Source organism: Barbatula barbatula (genome assembly GCF_947034865.1).
Source record: "Barbatula barbatula genome assembly, chromosome: 19".
Classification (NCBI taxonomy): domain Eukaryota; kingdom Metazoa; phylum Chordata; class Actinopteri; order Cypriniformes; family Nemacheilidae; genus Barbatula; species Barbatula barbatula.
The window spans coordinates 11,273,212-11,291,753 of NC_136782.1; the positions used below are offsets into that span (position 1 = coordinate 11,273,212).

The 18,542-nt window shown below is 37.1% G+C and overlaps 1 protein-coding gene and 1 long non-coding RNA gene across 4 annotated transcripts in view; one reads left to right on the forward strand and one right to left on the reverse strand.

Annotated features, from left to right (window-relative positions):
• The window catches only part of ncam1b (neural cell adhesion molecule 1b), an 80,381-nt gene extending 79,594 nt beyond the window's left edge, over nucleotides 1-787 (reverse strand). For 2 of the 3 annotated variants that reach the window (XM_079482090.1, XM_079482089.1), the window contains exon 1: nucleotides 520-758. In XM_079482090.1, the coding sequence (XP_079338216.1) occupies nucleotides 520-571 (52 nt within the window). In that variant the 5' untranslated portion in view covers nucleotides 572-758. Of the gene's footprint in view, nucleotides 1-519 lie in introns of all 3 variants that reach the window. The other variant, XM_079482091.1, reaches the window with a different exon arrangement.
• A 3,290-nt stretch (nucleotides 788-4,077) lies between these two features.
• LOC306908858 lies at nucleotides 4,078-4,835 on the forward strand. Its single transcript, XR_013788038.1, has 3 exons — nucleotides 4,078-4,102; nucleotides 4,213-4,288; nucleotides 4,670-4,835. It is a non-coding gene; the product is annotated as an uncharacterized lncRNA (long non-coding RNA).
• Nucleotides 4,836-18,542: the final 13,707 nt, after the last annotated feature.

An 18,542-nucleotide genomic window follows, 5' to 3' on the forward strand; every position in this document is an offset into this window, starting at 1 on the left:
CTTTTAGCGGATACAAAGACTAAAATGTGAGGGTTTCTAAAGAAGACTAAATGTATATTCACGTGAATTCGTAAATATCTCTAAATAATGCAAGCAGGTTATACGTGCAATTCATGCAGCACAAAATAAAGGACTGTTTAAGTGTTGCCTCAGACAGTCCTGACTTGTTAAGAGCAAATCCTATTGTCAAAGCCCATTGAAAATAGCCTAGCCGGTTAGCTAACAATGGTCCCTATTATACATTTAGGGTATCAGCTTTCTCGCGAGTCCAATAAAATAAAACATCGCACACAAACACATACAGTAAAACACGGAGACACACGCAACAGCGCTGACCATTAAGCACAGTGGAATTCAAACAGGTCGACTTATGCACCTGCCAGTGGCATAACGTTACATCACTGACCACAGAGTTCACGTAAAAGTAGCACGCCCGCCTGCAAAACGCACAATGGCACTACTACTCAATATATAACCATTTGCCTACAGCTACTGCGTAACACTCAAAGGCGGTCTCACCTGCTCTGCCAAAGTAAAGAAGCACCAAGACGATCGCCTCGGTCGGAAACATCGCAATTCCTTCTGGAATTATTATCACTATTTTCTTCAGCGCTCGAAATGAAGAATCCGTAATCCGTGCGCACTCGAAGTTTCCGCGAAGTTTTCCGGAGGGAAATCGGCTGCGAAGGAAGACGTTCGCCGCTGAGCCTTATTGATATCGCTGCGGTTTCGTTTAGCGTGCCGAGCGCAGTGATGGAAAGGCGAGAGCGCGCGCACACGCCGCCTCTAGATGCACGCGAATTAATCCGGCCAATCAGCGGCGCCTGTGAGGAGAGATGATATGATCGGAATATTGCACGGAACCGAGCCTGAGGCAAACAACAATAGGCCTATACATTCACTTGCATTGGAAAGAAACGGGAGGGAAATAAAGTCACATGCGCCGTATTTTTCATCTTTTTTCGTCATGCGCGTTTTGGAGGTGTCTTTGGAAAGATTAAAGTTAAACGATAATACGCGGTATGTTTTTATTTTCAGTGTCTCTGTTAAGATGAACAGGGATGTGCATACTGGTTTGTGGTCTGCTTTGAAGGCGGTGCCCCATTTTGTCATTCTTCCTTCTCTAAATAATGATCTCCCTCACGGATCACTTCACTGATGCTTCCTTTATGTAGATCCAAGGCAGGGCTGTAGTGGAAGTACTTTTTACTGTGGCTTTAGAAAAGAATCCAGAGTGCCCATGGTGAACTTTCAGAGAACAATGGTAATCTAAAAGTAGCACCACGGTTTCCAATTGAAGGGCTATCCAAGTGTTTGGTGTGGGTGAGCATTGCATATGCTGTTTACAAGATGCGTTTTGCATTCACTTGTTTACTTGCTTTGTGTTATTTTATATTATAGAGAAACCATCTGCGCGCCTGAAACATGCAAAATCCATGTATGGGAAAAACTTTAAAGGGACAAAGAAACAAAACGCTAATCATTATGTTCATTTCGACCATCATCACTACAGAATGATTGTAATACAATTTTGAACAATGTTTCTTTTGTTAGAAAATATCTTGAAAAATATCAGATTACCACCATGAGCAATCATGTCATTAAAAGTGGGCGTCGTTTGAGTCATTTGAGACATCTTGCATGGTATAGTATCCTTCTTTGTATGGTGTCTGCACTGTAAAATATTACCGTAAAAATACGGCCAATTTTAACGGCAAAATACTGTTCTTTTAAAAAACAGTTTAATAATGTTAATTTACAGCCATTGATCTGTAAATTAATTACTCGCTAGTAAAATTAGAACATTCAACCGTAAATCTGTTTACGGAATTTAACAGGAATTTAAAGGCAATCAGAGTTAATCTTTTTTTAGTCTGGATTTACATTTAAACAGAGTAATTCAAAACATTACTGTGATAATTTACACAATCCTTTATTACAAAGTAAAATAAGTTTGCACAGTAAGAAATATACAAGTTGTACAATTTAACTTTGCCCTCAGTTAAAACAATTTCCCCATGGACAAATAATTAAAGGGATAACATAATTAAATCCCCTATTTAAAGGGTTTTTTCAGGGGTGAAACAAAATGACCCCATGTTTTACTCAACTTTAAAGTATCGATGATCCTCAGACAAATACAGTCGATGATATAGAAATAAAGTTTGGAAGAGAAAGGCTAACGGGTATGATAACTCAGAATGTATTCATAAAAAATACACCCTTTAACAGAGACATCACAGCCAGCGGTGATTTTAAGAAAGACTTGCCGAGGTGAGGCTGCGTTGGGCGGGGTGCATAAGTGAAATCGACTCACTTGTCCGAAACAGTTGGAGCAAATTTTTTAATAGACGCTATCTTTATTAAACGACAGCAGATCTGAACTTTATACACATACATTCTCGTCTAAACAACTCTCAAAACTACATTTTATTACACAAAACAGTCATATTTTGAAGCTCTTGGCTCGATGACAACAGTAACGTTACTTGCGCAACTAACGTTAGCTAATTTACGGATGACGTTTTTACAAGTCAACGAGAACACGAGAACGCCAGGAGACGGCCATATCTTCCAAGACACTGTCAAGGTAAGTGTTTTTATTTGTATTTATCTATTATTTTATTATATTGCGCTTCGAAACTTATATATTTTGACTGAGCTGCGTGGCGCGAATTACCTAGACTGACACACAAACCAGAGAGTTCTCATATGGCCACCACTGACGAGCATCAGAAGCGGTGCGGAAGGGGGAAACTGTTAGATAATTCAACGACACTCCTTGACTAAAAGTTGTAGTAGAAACGTTACAGATTCAATCTCAAATTGAAGCTATTTACAAGGTAGTCGATCATGGGAACTAAACCAGTCTAGTTGCTCTCCCCTCCCCCGCCGCTCGGGTTCTTACTCCGCAGCACAAGAGTCAGTGGCGGACCTGCTGAATGAATTCTAGTCAGTGTGACACTTCGCGGTTTTCGTAGCTGCATACATTTCATTTCAAGTCTCGTCTGAAGAAATTCATGGGATTCAAGTTTGATTATTAAATGAGTTTTGTGTCTCCACACACACGTTCTGTTGCAAATACGGTACAGTAGACTGGTGGTTTGCTTCGTTAAATTGGCGATAAGCGCATGCAGTAGGCCTACAACGTCGATATATAACATAATAATTTACTTAATAACTTCAAATAAAGTAAAAAATACAGTTTTGTGTGTGTTAGCGCAATATATTACATGTGTGGTATGCTTTTGTACGTTAGCTAGACCAAGAAGACTTGGTAAATTGCCGTAAAGTGACTATTACCTGAGGTAACGTTAAATCCCTCCAGATATAAATGAATGAAATTCAGACTTGTGCTGTTTCGTGGTGTTAAAGATAAGCAATGTTTTTTTGCAAGCTTTGTGGACACATATGTAGTACTACACCTGCATTTCTGAGACATATGCATGTTTCTCATGTCAGGTTTAATTGTGCCTTTTTGCAATAAGTAACTCACTGTTATCCGATCTGTGTCAGTGACCTTATTTGAATTAACATCTAATGTTTTTTTTGTGTCAAGTCAGGTGTAAACTCTGAAGGACCTTTTATAAGCACCTTAAATCACACATTAGAGACGGGAGGAATGAAGACTGTTCTGTCCCATACGGATAACACAGAGATGGCCCACCTGCTTATCAATCTTCAGCGGTCCCGTTTTCAGGAACATGAAGATGGACTTGTTTTATGCATTTTCTTTCCACTAGTAATTTATTAAAATTTCTGTATTGAAGTAATTTTTTGATGTTTTTCCATGTATTGTGTTTTCTCTACAGATTACTGCATCTTCATCTGATGTTGAGAAGACACTCATTCTACCTGCCAGTCCTCGTCTGATTATGCTCGGTTAGTGTCACCGGTAACCGGTTGTTCAAATGAAGCAATCTCAAAGGCAGTTCATTGAAATTATAATGTAAATGTTTTTTTTTCTTCATTTTAGACATTGGAGGGCAGGCAAATGTTGTAAGATGGATGCTTAGTCTAGAGGGCCGTATTATATTTGAGTGTACATCTTCCATCTGCAGTATCAGGAGGAGGCTGGTTGCACTTAAGAATTTCTTCAAAGGTACGACCTCTAAGAGTTTTCCATCCTTTCACTGTTTAGTGTATATAAATTCTTCAATCAGAATGATTAACAAATGGTTATTGTATTCTGTGAAAATTTGTTGAACCTAGACGCTTAATTGGAATTAAACCAGAACGAGTCTCCAATACCTGCAGAGGAAAGGTCTCCAAGAAGACCGGCAAGGTGGTGAGTAAAAATATTCATCAGTTAATCCAAAGGTTGCCTCTCTACTGAATTGCATTCTGTTATAAAAGCAGGCCGTTTTATTAAGTAATGTACTCTGTGTTGCTGAACACACCGCGTTTTTATAATTTTGAGCTCCATTGTCTTTCTCATGGATCAGCATAGTCTGGGCTGTTACACGAAAATTCACAAGTTACACGAGCAGAGCATCATCATGCAACAAGTCTGCGTTATTTTTGGGGCAACTTGTTTGACGTGACCATCGACACACAGTGCACATTTCATTCATTTTAAACACCGTGGCGAGACTGTAGCTTTCCAAGAGTAGGGTTAGAGATACCTTCTATAGATACTTTGCTTAAAGTTTTTTTTCCTATCTTTCAGACTACCAGCATGTGAAGTTGGTCACAGATGGTGGAAAGTTCTTTGCCCATTCAAGGTTTAATAATACAATGTTTTCTATTGTTTAAGAAGTTTAGATAATATGTCTATAGACTGTTCTTTTTGCACAGTATCTGTTTATGGAGAAATAATAATAAATTTTTATCTGTTTAAATATGTCTATAGACTGGGTTCTTTATGCACAACATATCTGTTTGGTAATTTTATGGTTCCTCTTCTCATCTTTGCCAGTCTGTTGTTTAATTTATTTAAATAAAAAGCATTCATTCAGAAACTCTGCTGCTAGTATTTTACTAAAAATATGCTATTTAATAAAACTGTAAAATGATGGTACGCAGCTGGAAACCATATTGCCAGTACTTTACCGTTAATTTACAGAAAGCCGTAAATGAGTGAAACCGTAAAATTACGGTTCGCAGCTGGAAACCCTGCTGCCAGGATTTTACCGTTAATTTACAGAAAGCCGTAAATGAGTGAAACCGTAAAATTACGGTTCGCAGCTGGAAACCCTGCTGCCAGGATTTTACCGTTAATTTACAGAAAGCCGTAAATGAGTGAAACCGTAAAATAACGGTCCGCAGCTGGAAACCCTGCTGCCAGTATTTTACCGTCAAATTACGGCAGAATTTTTTACAGTGTGTGTCATTGTGAACCATCGAATTCAATAGGCGGCCACACCTCCACAATTTTCCTCTGCCTGAGCTGATGTTTTTTTTTCTGTCATCTGTATCTGTAATGATAGCTTTGAGAGTTTCATCCACACAGTTCACATGCCCAGCACTGCTTATTCCGAAAGCGCAGCGTTTCTTTCATAGACCTTTTTGGCATATCAATATGCAGTTTGGCAATGCATTTATTTATTTATTTATTTATATCTGTTGCTGCCAAACAAGGATGGATGCTCGGATCGTGTTTACTGCCAGCGATTTCCACATTTGCACATATGCGGTATTAAAATATCCCAAATAATCACAATATAGAAAATGCTTTGGTCGAAAGGAAATTGCATGGTTTAAAAAGAAAATAAACGTTTTGAGTAAAAACTGTTTAATTTTGTTGGATATGTAAAGGTGTGCAGGGTGTAGTAAAGTTTAAAACGTAAAGTTTAAATGGCTCAAATGTTGGCATTTGTTCGGCTATAGGCTACATACAAATAATAAAAGTAATAAAACAATAAAACTATACAATCAAGTAAATTACTTACCGTAGAGTTTGACTAAATACTCCAATAGTGAAATATACAAAAAAATATTATAAAAGCAATTCCCAAATATTCTTATATTAAAAATAATTTGGAATTACTTTAAAAGTAAAACAATTTTGGAAACTATTTAATATTCTTTTATTTGTATTTCTTCAGAGGAATTGGCTAGGAAAACACAGAGAGCATATTAAGTCAGAGAAAATTTGTTTCTGCCAAGTTTTGTTTGATGAGTCCACAAGTAAAATAATGGGAGCTCACATTCCTCACGTCTGGGCAAGAAGATGAATGTTGACACACGCATGTATTAGGCCTACTGTCACACTAAAAATGCCGTTCTTACACTATCTACTGTCTCTGTATGTGCCAATCTAACAGTATTTGTTTCTCCTTTGTTGTTCCAAACTTAATAAGGATCATTGAGCATGAAGAAAAAAGACGCGATGTGCAATTGTTTGTATTGACTGACATCAGCTGGTGAAGTTATGTTTTATCCTGCAATTTGTTTATCTTTCCAATAGAGGGCAGGCTTGTAACATGCAAACTGCGATGACTCTTTCAGTGGGTATGAGAGCACGTTTAAAAAACCTGTTAACCATAGAGCAGTACTATGAAACCAAAGTAAATAATATATATATACCATTTACACACACTTACACTGTCAGGGTGAAACAATAATTGTAGCAACTGCCTTTCTACATAATTTTATAAGCTACAGAAAAAAAAGATTAAGAGGTCACCATCAGAATATAAGCAGGTCCTGGGAACAGACAATAGCAGGCTTTTTGATGACCTTTGAGGTCCACGAGCCTGATGTTGAAAGAGGAGACTGGAGACGTAATGATGTACTAAACCATTTAGTCCTTCATAAACAAATGAGGCCATAAACTGGATTCTACACTCTCAACCAGTAAAGAGAGTCTAATACAGAACACAATTACTGTGGTGCTGTCCTGTTTCCTGGTCCTATTGTTTCCTCTAGCAACAGCAATTCAACTCAAATGAAGACTTGGTATATATTTAAAAAACTCATGAATATTTTTTTTACAATAATCTGGATTAAATAAATAAAAAACTATCTCAAAAATAATGTCTCAATGGCATATGTTATTTTATTTTTCATTAGCAGAGCTATGAGCTATAAGAAATTGAGTTAAAGGGATAGTTCACCCCAAAATGAAAAACCTGTCATCATTTACTCACACTTATTGTTCCAAACCTGTATTTCTTTGTTGTGCTGAAAACAAAGTTCAGAATTTCAAGTTAACAGACTGCAATAGTAGGGAAATAATCACTATTGGACTCAATGGGGGTGAAATCTTCTAGATATCTTCCAGTGTGTTCAGCAGAACAAAGACATTTTTACAGATTTGGAACAATCTGAGGGTGAGTACACGATGACAGAATTTTCATTTTTGGGTGAAGTATCCCTTTAAACATAATAGTGCTACAAAAGGTTATTCGCAGCGATGCCATAAGATAATTTTTTTAGTTCCCCATAAAAACAATCTAAAGGTTCTTAAATCATTTTCTTTCTTTCTTTCTTTCTTTCTTTCTTTCTTTCTTCTTTTGTGAAACAGAACGGTTTGTCAGATACTAAAAATTTATGGAAAATTAACATCTCCCTCGAAAATGCGTAATGGAGCAAAGGAAAAATGTTGAAATGAGCAACATTGTTTCTAAATCTCACCAGATACTCACTTCCCAGACAAACAATCTGTCTTTCAATATCCAGATCCTACTGGATATGTGTAACAGAACAGTGAAACACTTCCCTCAGGGTTGTGCTTGGCACCATATGTTTTCTTTCCAATGTTATCCAATAGACTTTTCTTATAACATATTTCAGAAGAAAGTATTTTTTAAATCATTTTGAAAGGCAGTAGCATATCACGTTGATGTTTTTTATAGATTTATATAGGGCCGTTTTTAATTTCAAAGTAAACTATTAATTACTTAAAGAAAATATCACATAAATCACATATCTGGTCCCAGATCTTAAACCAAATTTACCATAAATAATGTGTAATGCATTTTGTTTGTTTGTTTGCCATTTACACAGCTTTAATTTCTCGTTAACAATGGATAAGGTTTCAATGCACTGACATACCACCCATAACCCTCCTTATCCTCCAACACACATACATTAGAATTTTAGGCATGTATTCAATTTATGATAATCATAATTGGAGCCACTTTTAATTGTAAACAGTTTACCGAGTCTTTGAATTTCCTGCATGTTCTGAGCACAAATATCTTGCAGTCATTTTCATTTTCAAGCTAATCAATTCCTCTGTTTGTAGAGATAAACACCTAATGTGATCGTGTTTTTCCGAAGAAGAATCAGCCCGCTGTGACAAATGAAAGAGGGTTGAATTACTACCATTGGCTGTAGCGGCAATACGGCAATCTAATAAAAATAATAACCCAAAACAATTGGATCCATTACATGGCTCTAAATGTGTTGATTCCAAAAAACAAATTGGAATAAACCATTTTAGTTTGATTATGGTTAGTTTTCCCCTATGATGCAGAATTAAGTTGAATTAAGTCTGAAGTGCGGGCTTGCTGACAACAGAAAAATACATTAAGAGGTTGTGATTCTAGTTTGCATTTGTAAGACAACAATGGCACTGTTTTCCATGAAAAAAGGTTTAACAAACACACAAATATACTCAGAAAGATACTACCAAAGCTTTCGTGTCTTTATTTGCATAATAATGCCAGTGTTTTAAACTACTATAATACGAAATGTGATATTTGTGGGGTCATTATCTTGATAGGGAAATAGTCTTTAGATATAAGTGCATTGCGCTTCATACAAAGTTGCAAGTGGCATTGATATTACCTTAAAAAATGCGATAACATCACATTACTTCTGCTCATATGGTCCCATAATGATTCATTCATGATCTCTGTCAAACTTTTCCAAGTCCAATAACGTCAATCTTCAAAGAGAATGAGCCATACTTTGAAGAATGATGCTTTTTTCGCTTTTTTGTTGTAGATTGCGTGGTACACTATATGAAAGAAGCAGAGTGCTAGACGGAACATTCACCTTTCATTTCTAGCACCCTCCCACACAGAAAGAGTCCCCATTTCCTCCAATAGATGTTGCTTTGAGCTAAATCAAAAAGGGAAACATACCCTGAAAGAAAATACAAACTATAATGGAAACCATACGGTTCTCACATTTCTACACAAAGCTTGAACCTGGTGGTGTTTCAGAATTTGAAACACCTACACGGGTCGGCCACATTGTTAACTTGTCTTGACTTGATTTCTGCCATGTTGTGTGGAGACCTCCACCTTATTATTATTATTATTTTATTTCAAATCATCCCTGAGTGTGAATCTTTTATTTGCCGTGTTTTACAGTTTCCTGCATAACACCAAGCTGTTTGACAGATTTTTGACAGTGGTGAGACACACTTGCACAGCCACACACCCACACTGATATTTATAATGTGTTTTTTTATAAACCAGCAGCAAGACCATATAATTGTGCTTGACCCAACACAGTGTCTCAACAAAACAAAATGACGACAGATTACTGTATGGTATACTAGTTTACAGATCATTTTGCATTTGATGAGATTTACAATCTCATGATGGTAATACCGATGACGTTTTCTTTATATCCTGACAAAGGATTTCTTTAAGGATATCACTTTATTGTATCAATAAATATACAAAATCGCTATAAAATCTTTTCTAAATCTCAGACGTGTCTCCTCTACAATAAATCCAAGCATTGAACAAAAACAACTTCTGAGTAATATTTATTTTCCTCCGGATCAGCAATGTAGCTCAGCTTGCTGACCAAATCAACGGTCGGTGATAATATTTCATAACGTCCAACCCACTGCGGAGTTTATGAACAATATAAAATTCCACTTAGCAGTTTATAATCTATTTTAAGAGAGCTGCTTCATTATCTACCATCGAAATATGGACCCGGTATTTAAGTTCTCAGCATCCCTCTCAAAAATGTGTTGCCAGGCTTTACTGTATTTGATTTAGCTCTAGCCAGCTGGAGCTGTCTGCCAGGAATTCATTTGTATTCACAACCCTTTTACTATGCACGTCTTCTTTTGTCATGAGCTTCTTATCAATTTTCAATTCTCTGCTTGACTTCTTTGCACACACAAACATTTCACTACTCTGATAGCTCACTCCGGGATCAATCCGAATCCAATTCAAGTGACCCCGGAACACCAAAAAGGCACATGTAGCCCTTTTGAGTGCCTTCCTGCTTTCGTCAGTCATCGAATGCCTTGTTTGCATTGCCCTACCTGTTGAATACAAAGCTCAATCACAGACCGGGCACAGGGACAATGCACATAATTGTGGGGTATCAGATTCAATTTGCTTCACATCATTTAAATGGCAATTAGGTGATTTTTCAGCAAGAGAAGTGTGCTTGCTAAGTGCACGGGTGAAGTGAGCAATCACACAGAGGGCTCCAATGAAGTCCTTTAGTTTTGTGTGACTAAAGTTGGCTCATTTGCATATCAATGTGATGCGATGAAAATGTGGAGAATCAAGCCAATCAAAAAACAGCTTCCATGTTAACACCGTGATCGCACGTGTCACAAACACATGCACACCGGCTGGTTAAAGCATTTTGCTGTCAAAAGATCAGCTTAAATGAAACTTAAATGTTTCTTTTATTGTAAAGATCGTTGTCTCGAAGCCAAACATACAAGTTCAGGTCGCAAAACGCCTGACCTTCACGCTTCTGCCGTTCCACGTTTGCAGAATGTAAGGGCCAAGGACTTGTGCTTATAGCAATACAATAACAAAGCGAGAAATATGCATGGCTTGCGCCTCCCTGGCGAAGCACTTCAATAGCACTGAATATTGATGTGATTGTTGATTTGTTCTGTGGGCAGAAAATTTTTCCTCTATGATGGTTTTCTGGAACAAGAGCACCGAGCACAGCTAGACAAACGGCAAAAAAGTCACATTCCTATGATGGTAGTGTTTTGCCATACCAGAGCTTTTGTTTGTTAAAATGCCCTGTGCATGATAATTTATCTTGGTTTGTATTTTATTACTTTCCGTAAACATTCCGCCAGCAAAAGTGTCCATTGCTTGATTAATTCCATAAAACAAGAAAATATTATTTCTTGCTCATTTCATATTTTAGAATCACTGCCAAGTTTTATATAGCTTTTTAAGTACCATGTCCATATACAGTACACACTAATGTGATGTAATAAATAGCCTATAGTTGTCACTGTCTCTTTAACGTGCTGCATTTAATTTTTGGACGTTGATAGCTTGCATGCGACACAGGAGCAGAAGTTGATGTCTTGACTTATTTACAAATTTCAATGGCATAAACACAAGATGGCGCCATTGTTGACTATGATTTACAAGTCTCAAATCGTTGTTCCTTCACAAAAAGTGAAATACAGACTGTATTGTAGCGTTAAAACTAAAAGATTGAAAATATACTGTATATATATAATATATACCAATATATAATATATATTGGAACGTAAGGAAAACATCGACGGAGTGCGAAATTTCACGATGGCGTCATGGAAGTGGGCTGGCGCTGCTGGATCCTTTTTAGGGCTTCAAGTTAATGCCAATTATCTTATTGGTTGTAACACAAGAGTAAGTTCCATCCATGAACAACGTCTGAGCTTACGGTAGGCCTGTCTTTAAGGTTTCATCATTGGACCATCCCTGCCGGTGTACCCAAGTGTGATTCCTGCTGAGATTTTGGCTCCTTGCTTCTGACTGATCCCAAAAGCAGCAACCAGATTGGCCTTTTTACTCCGAAGTCACATCTAATCGTAACCATGTTAAATTATCACAGTATTTTGGGGCGGTTTCCTAGACAGGATTTAAGCCTAGTGCCAGACTAACTTAAATGCTGGAGGTCTCTTAATAGAAAACCACTTACACTGATATATCTTAAAATATATCAGTGCGATTGTTCTGCCTGAAGATACCCACAAGTATGTTTTTAAAAACAATTGAAAAATCCTAAATTAACTTAGGCCTAGTCCTGGTTTAAACGAATCCCTGTCCGGGAAACCGCTCCTTTATGGATTTTGTAGCCACATGCATATGAAACAGTTAAAAATGTATTTCTTGCTTTTTAATTATGATTATTTTCCAATAAAAACATAGTTTTTTTAATAAAGAACCTTGAGGTTCCAATCTACAGTAAAGACCGTTTTAGCTGCAATAACATAAACAAATGTTAATATGTGGCCTAAAGTAATATCTGTGAAACGTCCGCAAAGTTTAATGTAAGTATTAGTTTTTAATGTCATTTAAAACTATTACAATTTTATATTACAATATCTACAATAAAACATGAATACAATGAATTATTTCCATTTAATATTAAAATTAATTTTATCCAAACAGACCACAAGTAAACTTCGGGCTAGGCGCGTACGTCCGATGAAACGTCTTTAAACAGTAGCAACTTTTTCTTGTTAGTGTGAGTTGCCAATACCCCATTTTTGTTTTGGCGACAAATGCTCATAAGAGTTCAGGAGGTTATTTTATAGAGATAATGCACAAGCCTACAGGGACAGATCATCAAACAATTAGGAATAGGCATCCGAAGCCACAATCAGGCAGAATGGACAGTGCAAAGAGATGGTTGAAATATCAAAGGGAATTATTAATATCCAGCCCAGCTTTTATCTGGTAGAAAATGTGGTCATCTGCTGAATACTTGATCAACAATGAGAACTTTTGAACTCGTCATCTTTCAAATTGATAGTTTGTTTAAAAACAGGCACAAAAAATTACATTTTGTTTGGTTTTGTGTATAGTAAGAGAAAAGTGTAGGCTTTTTTTTACAAAAGCTTTTATGGACTATGCCTCATACTCTTATTGTGTTTAATTTCCAAGCATGTCAAATGATAAATTGTTGAATTAATAATTAAATTAATCGTGTGGTCATTTTTGGCATATATTAAATTCAGTAGTAGCTATGAAATTAGCCCTGGAAAGATTAAGGAGTCAAAAAATGGCTGTGGAGTAATAGGGCAATTACAAAAGTCAGCAGTATTACAGCATTATGAAATTCCACCTGCATTAAAATAAGCTTTGGAACAGAAAGCACCCTTCCCAATATCAGAACTATTCCAATCCCTTAGAAACCTGTTTGCTCAGAGCAAGTCATGTACACGGCAGTCTAATTATGCAATTTCTCACAGAATGTCATGCTTGCCCATTTCATAAAGTTTGACAGCTCTCAGATAATTACATAATGTGACAAATTTGATCATTACCCAGAGAAAATTAAATTCTGTGCTTGGGCGCAAACAGCATGGCAGCCTCACATGGCCTTTCTGAGCGGTTGCTGATCTGCCATGCGGTGCCCTAATGCTAAACATTGTGCCAAATTGGAAATGACAGCGGGCCCGAGATTTCCCCAGTGAATTTTAAAACCACAAGTATCCTGATGGAAATGAAAGGGAGACTTATCTCTCTCTGTCTACCTGTCTTCACTCGTTTCTAATAAAATTACCCAAAGCATTTGACTTGCAGAGTGATGCAGAATCAACCTACAACCTACTGTGTATGCTTACCTTTTGTCCGACTTGTTATGATTGCCTCGAGCACTGAATAAGAAACGTTTTTAATATTTCTTTCAACATGTGCAGGCCCCGTTTCTTTCATACAATAAAATGACCTTCGATAAGCCTTGAAACTGCTTTTCTTGGGACTCCTAGGAATCAACAATTGACTTACTTGATCTTTGCCATTTCTCTTTAAAGCAAAAATACACAAATATATGTTCTGGGTAATATTTGTAAAAGGAATGCACAAACTGTTATTAAAGGATTATAATAAGTAAGAGCACTTGGTTCTTAAAGCCCTTTGGTTTAATACTGCATTATGAATATTCCGCAGGGAAGACTCCATGTTAATTTAAGCACACTGTGCTCAAACAGCGACTTAATATTTTGTCGCACTTTTGTATTCATGTTCGCCGGTAATATCTTGGCTTTCGTCAGTAGGTGGCATTTTAAACCGAGGGTAACGGTGACATTTCAATTACAAATTAATTTTTTTATATCAAAACATTTAGTCAAAATAAAAACTTTAGACCAACGATAATAATTATTAGAAAAAAACACAAATGCAACATGAGCATATACACAATGAGATAACCTTCAAAAAGCAGGACGTTCACCTCTAACAAGGCATTCACACAAAGGCATTGAGTGCCGCTCACTGATTGCTCGATTGTATTCTTAGAATAAGCTGCATCTAAATCATCCTTTCCAATTAATGCTTCAAGAGCTCCAGGCTTGAGATTTTGCTGTATATTGTTGTGACACTGTGTGATCTTTATCTCAGCGATATTTGGAAACCTAATCATGCAAACTTGAAAAATCTCATATTTTTACACAAACAGCATATGACCTTGAAGAACAACACCGAATAAGAAACACTATGTATGCTCTGGGTTTCACTTGTCTTGAGGCTTGTTCTTTAATTGTTAATGCCGGGGGGGTTGCGAGTTTGACATGGGCTTTCTGTTTCTTACGTCCCCGAATTTCTTGCGAGAATAAATGCAGCCGAGAAACAGTTTCCTTTATATATATATCAAACTGTTTATCAGCCAGTCTAATAATCCTCCTTTCAAAGCTCTTCTCCGTGAACGTCTCGCATATTTCTGCCTGATTATTGGACGGATTCTGCTGCAAATAGATTAATAGTAGACCTATCCACGGTTCCCTCTGCAGTATATGATTGGCAGGTCGGTGCAGAAAAACCCAGTTAAAATGGTCTCGAGGGTATGAAGAGGAACTTGTTACATCCAAATTGCCAGAGGACTGCAGTTCTGCTTTGTGAGCCATGAAGCTAATGTTTATCTCTGGGTCAGACACAGTCAGCACAGTGTAATGAACCACACAGCATTAAAATGCCTCGGCGAGGTGAACCTTAGTAATCTGATTTGATAGTGTAAAATATCATTTAATTTGACTTTATTACATGTTGTGTAAAATGTCTTCGAGGACTAAAGGAATAAAAGTGAGTAAGCATTCTTTTCATGAATCATTTTAGTGGGATGATATTTTATTTCATGCTCCTCTAGAAAACTTAATGTTGATCAATTGCAAAATTCAGCATTCTGAAATTCCTCAGTAACAATAGAGACAGAGCGCATTTAGGCCACGCCCACACAGGAGGGGAAAACAATACTACCCTCTTCATTGGCTTTCTATTACGGGAAGCTGCCTCCTTGTCATTGTCTAAAATATGCTGTGTGACAAAGTATAAGGTAAACAAGCTTAAAAAACAGAACTACTTTTTTTATAAGCTAGCCAACCGTAAAAGCCAGACTTTAAGGAGGCAATAAGAAGTCAAGCATCAGCAGAATGGGTAAAGAATGGGTAAATTGCGGGAACTTGACACACTCAGTATGCCAAACAATACGTGTGTAGTAAACATTTTGTCAAATATTCAAATGTCAGTTGTAGCCTATATATTATATTTCTGAAGCTCTAAGCTGTAGCATTTTGACAGTATGGAACTTGTTGACAGTCGCGTTCAGGGCAGGGGTAAAGGAAAGGAATCTGATGAAAGGAAATTATTGGATACTACCAATTTGACAGAAAGGGGAATTACAAACTGCCTTCAGATTTTTCCGTCACTGGTACAAAAAATCTGTCCAATGACGGAGAATATTCGGTTAACGCGACCTCTGGTGTCAGCCATCGTAGTTCTTCGAAAGGGGGAGGAGTGACCCGTTGGTTGCCGCTCACAACCTTGACGCTAGATTTCCCTGACTGGTCCTTAAATAAACTCTTTTGCTTTATGAGCCAAAGACTCTCGATTGCCATATTTGTTTGAAACATAAAATTGCTGGTTAAACGATAAACTTATCTTTTAAGGACACTTCCCATGAAATCGTACCCAACAGCTCAACGATAAATCCATTATTTTAAGCTTTTCATTGCGAATAAGGTAAAGGTAAGGAGAATGTATTTTATAGTATAGTTTCTTAACATTTTCTATATGGAGAGCACAAATTCATTGCATTTTCCTGTCCTCTTTTGATTGACAGGATACAGTCGGTAAAATACTGTAAGTATTGAACACGTCACCATTATACTAAGTAAATATATTTCTCAATGTGCTATTGGCGTTACACTTTCACCTGATGTTGGTAACATTCCAAACAAATAACGCAAATCAAATAAGTTATCAAATTAAGTTAGGTATATTCAAATGGAATGAGACAGGGAAAAGGTATTGAACACATGAAGAACGAGAGCTGGAAAAAGGCATGGAAAGCCAAGACACCAGCTGAAATCTATCAGTAATTAGAAAGCAATCCTGCCCCTTGTCAATGGAAATTAACACAAAGGGTGTCTCACTACTTAGGTGTCATCTCATAATGGGTAAAAGCAAAGAGCTCTCTCAAGACCTTTGCAACATTATTGTTGAGAGACATAATGATTGCATCGGTTATAGAAGGATTTCTAAACTTCTGAATGTTCCAGTAAACACTGTTGGGGCCGTAATCCGGAAGTGGAAAGAACATTATTTTACCATAAACCAACCATGACCAGGTGCTCCTCGCAAGATTTCTGACGGAGGAGTAAAAGAATAATCAGAAGAGTGGTCCAAGAACCAAGGACACTTGAAGGAGAACTTCAGAAAGAATTAGAATTATCAGGTACAATTGTGTAAAAGAAAACAATAAGTAACGCACTCAACCGCAGTGGCCTGTATGCACGTTCACCATGCAAGACTCGATTGCTGAAGAATAAACATGTTAAAGCTTGTTTAAAGTTTGCTGAACAACATTAAGAAAAGCCTGTGAAATACTGGGAGAATATAGTCTGGTTAGATGAGACCAAAATGGAACTTTTTGGATGCCATAAGACACACCATGTTTGTTGGTCAAAAGGCAGTGCATATCACCCCTAAATCCCAACAGTGACGTTTGGAGGTGGGAAAATCATGATATGGGGCTGTTTTTCCACACACGGCACTGACAAACTATATATAAATGAAGGAAGGATGAATGGACAAATGTACAGAGACATTCTTGATAAAAATCTGCTGACATCTACCGGAATGAGGAAGATCCCAAACAAACAGCCAAGGAAACTCTCAATTGGTTTCAGAGAAAGAGAATAAAGCTGCTAGAATGGCCCAGCTAATCACCTGACTTGAATCCAATAGAAAATCTAGGGAAAGATCTAAAGATCACAGTTCATAGAAGAGGCCCACGGAACATTCAAGACTTGAAGACTGTTTGTGTGGAAGAATGGGCCAAAATCCGACCCGAACACAGAACTTACAAAGTGTGCTTGTAGCCACTATGAGGCTGCTCAGATAGCAGCGTGAGTAGAGTTTGTCCAGTTAAGAGCTGTTCTACCTCTGAAATTATTTTAGGGACATTTCCTTATGTGGAAAAAACTATTTATTCCTGTAATATTTGATACTCTAGGAGACATCACCTAAAACGCTCTAGTCAGCACTGCTGTCAAGAGACTATATTCTTCAAACCCTGTGATGATCTTCGAGAGTAGACATACTGGACAATGAAATGATGGTTCCAGTCTATGAATGTTATCAGCTGCCTTTGACAAAATCTGTTGAGCATAGACTGTAAAGTGCACTTTCAATTCCCCAAACCATTAATCCTTGTCCCGCAAAATATTTGCTATTGCAGTCTCGTTTTAAAGCTGAATTGAATCGACAGGTCTCTTTTTGTACACCCGTGACAAAACGGAACATTTACCGCCTTAACTTTCTATGAACCGATGGGCCTGTATCTTACCTCTACACGATTTTATTTACTCATCACTGTCATTGCTAACTGCTTGTAATAAATGCAGCGCCCAGCTTTGTAATACTGATATATTAGTAGATATATGTCTAGTCCAGTCCGGGTCATATTGTTGTTCCTCTATTGATTCTTTTCCCCTTCTTAAAACCGTCAATGACCACCAAGCAATAGGTAATTATCCTGCTTTGCAAATGACAAGAAGCTCAACAATGTTCATTTAAACTGACCCTTTGTGACAGAACGATTCTCTAATTAATATTATGCAAATACAAGAGTTCATATGGCATAGGAAAGAATGGTAACGTAATTATGGATTATGATGTCTGAAGATACATAAAACTAATTTTCTTATGCAAATTAATCCAATTAAATGTACCTAACCTTCCTTACAATCTCACTCTTTAATTTGAATTTGAATACTCTTTACTTCACTACTAAAATTAGTTAATGAACTCTAAAACGTAGAGTTTGGAATTGGGAATACAGTGAAAAGAGCGTTCATTTGTGAAAGTATTAAACAGCTGGAAGTCACCCCGTAGGCTAGAAATTAGCTTGACAAATCTTTTAGCCATGTTGCCATGGCAAACATTACTTATAATGTTTTTTTAAACTGCTGCACAGTAGATACAGTGATCAAATATGGTAATCTGTACTGTACATCAAGGGGGACTCGAATCTTACTAATGGCAGTCTACTCCTGGGTCCAAAAGAAAATTTGCCACCTGAGAGCGGTATGTGAATTGAGATATTTACCAGGTATAACTGTTGTCTGACAACCCTAAGACTGCAAAACAAACATACTGTCTTTGTTTGGAAAATGAAATATTTTTTTTCTATTCTCAACCTTTTTCCAAACA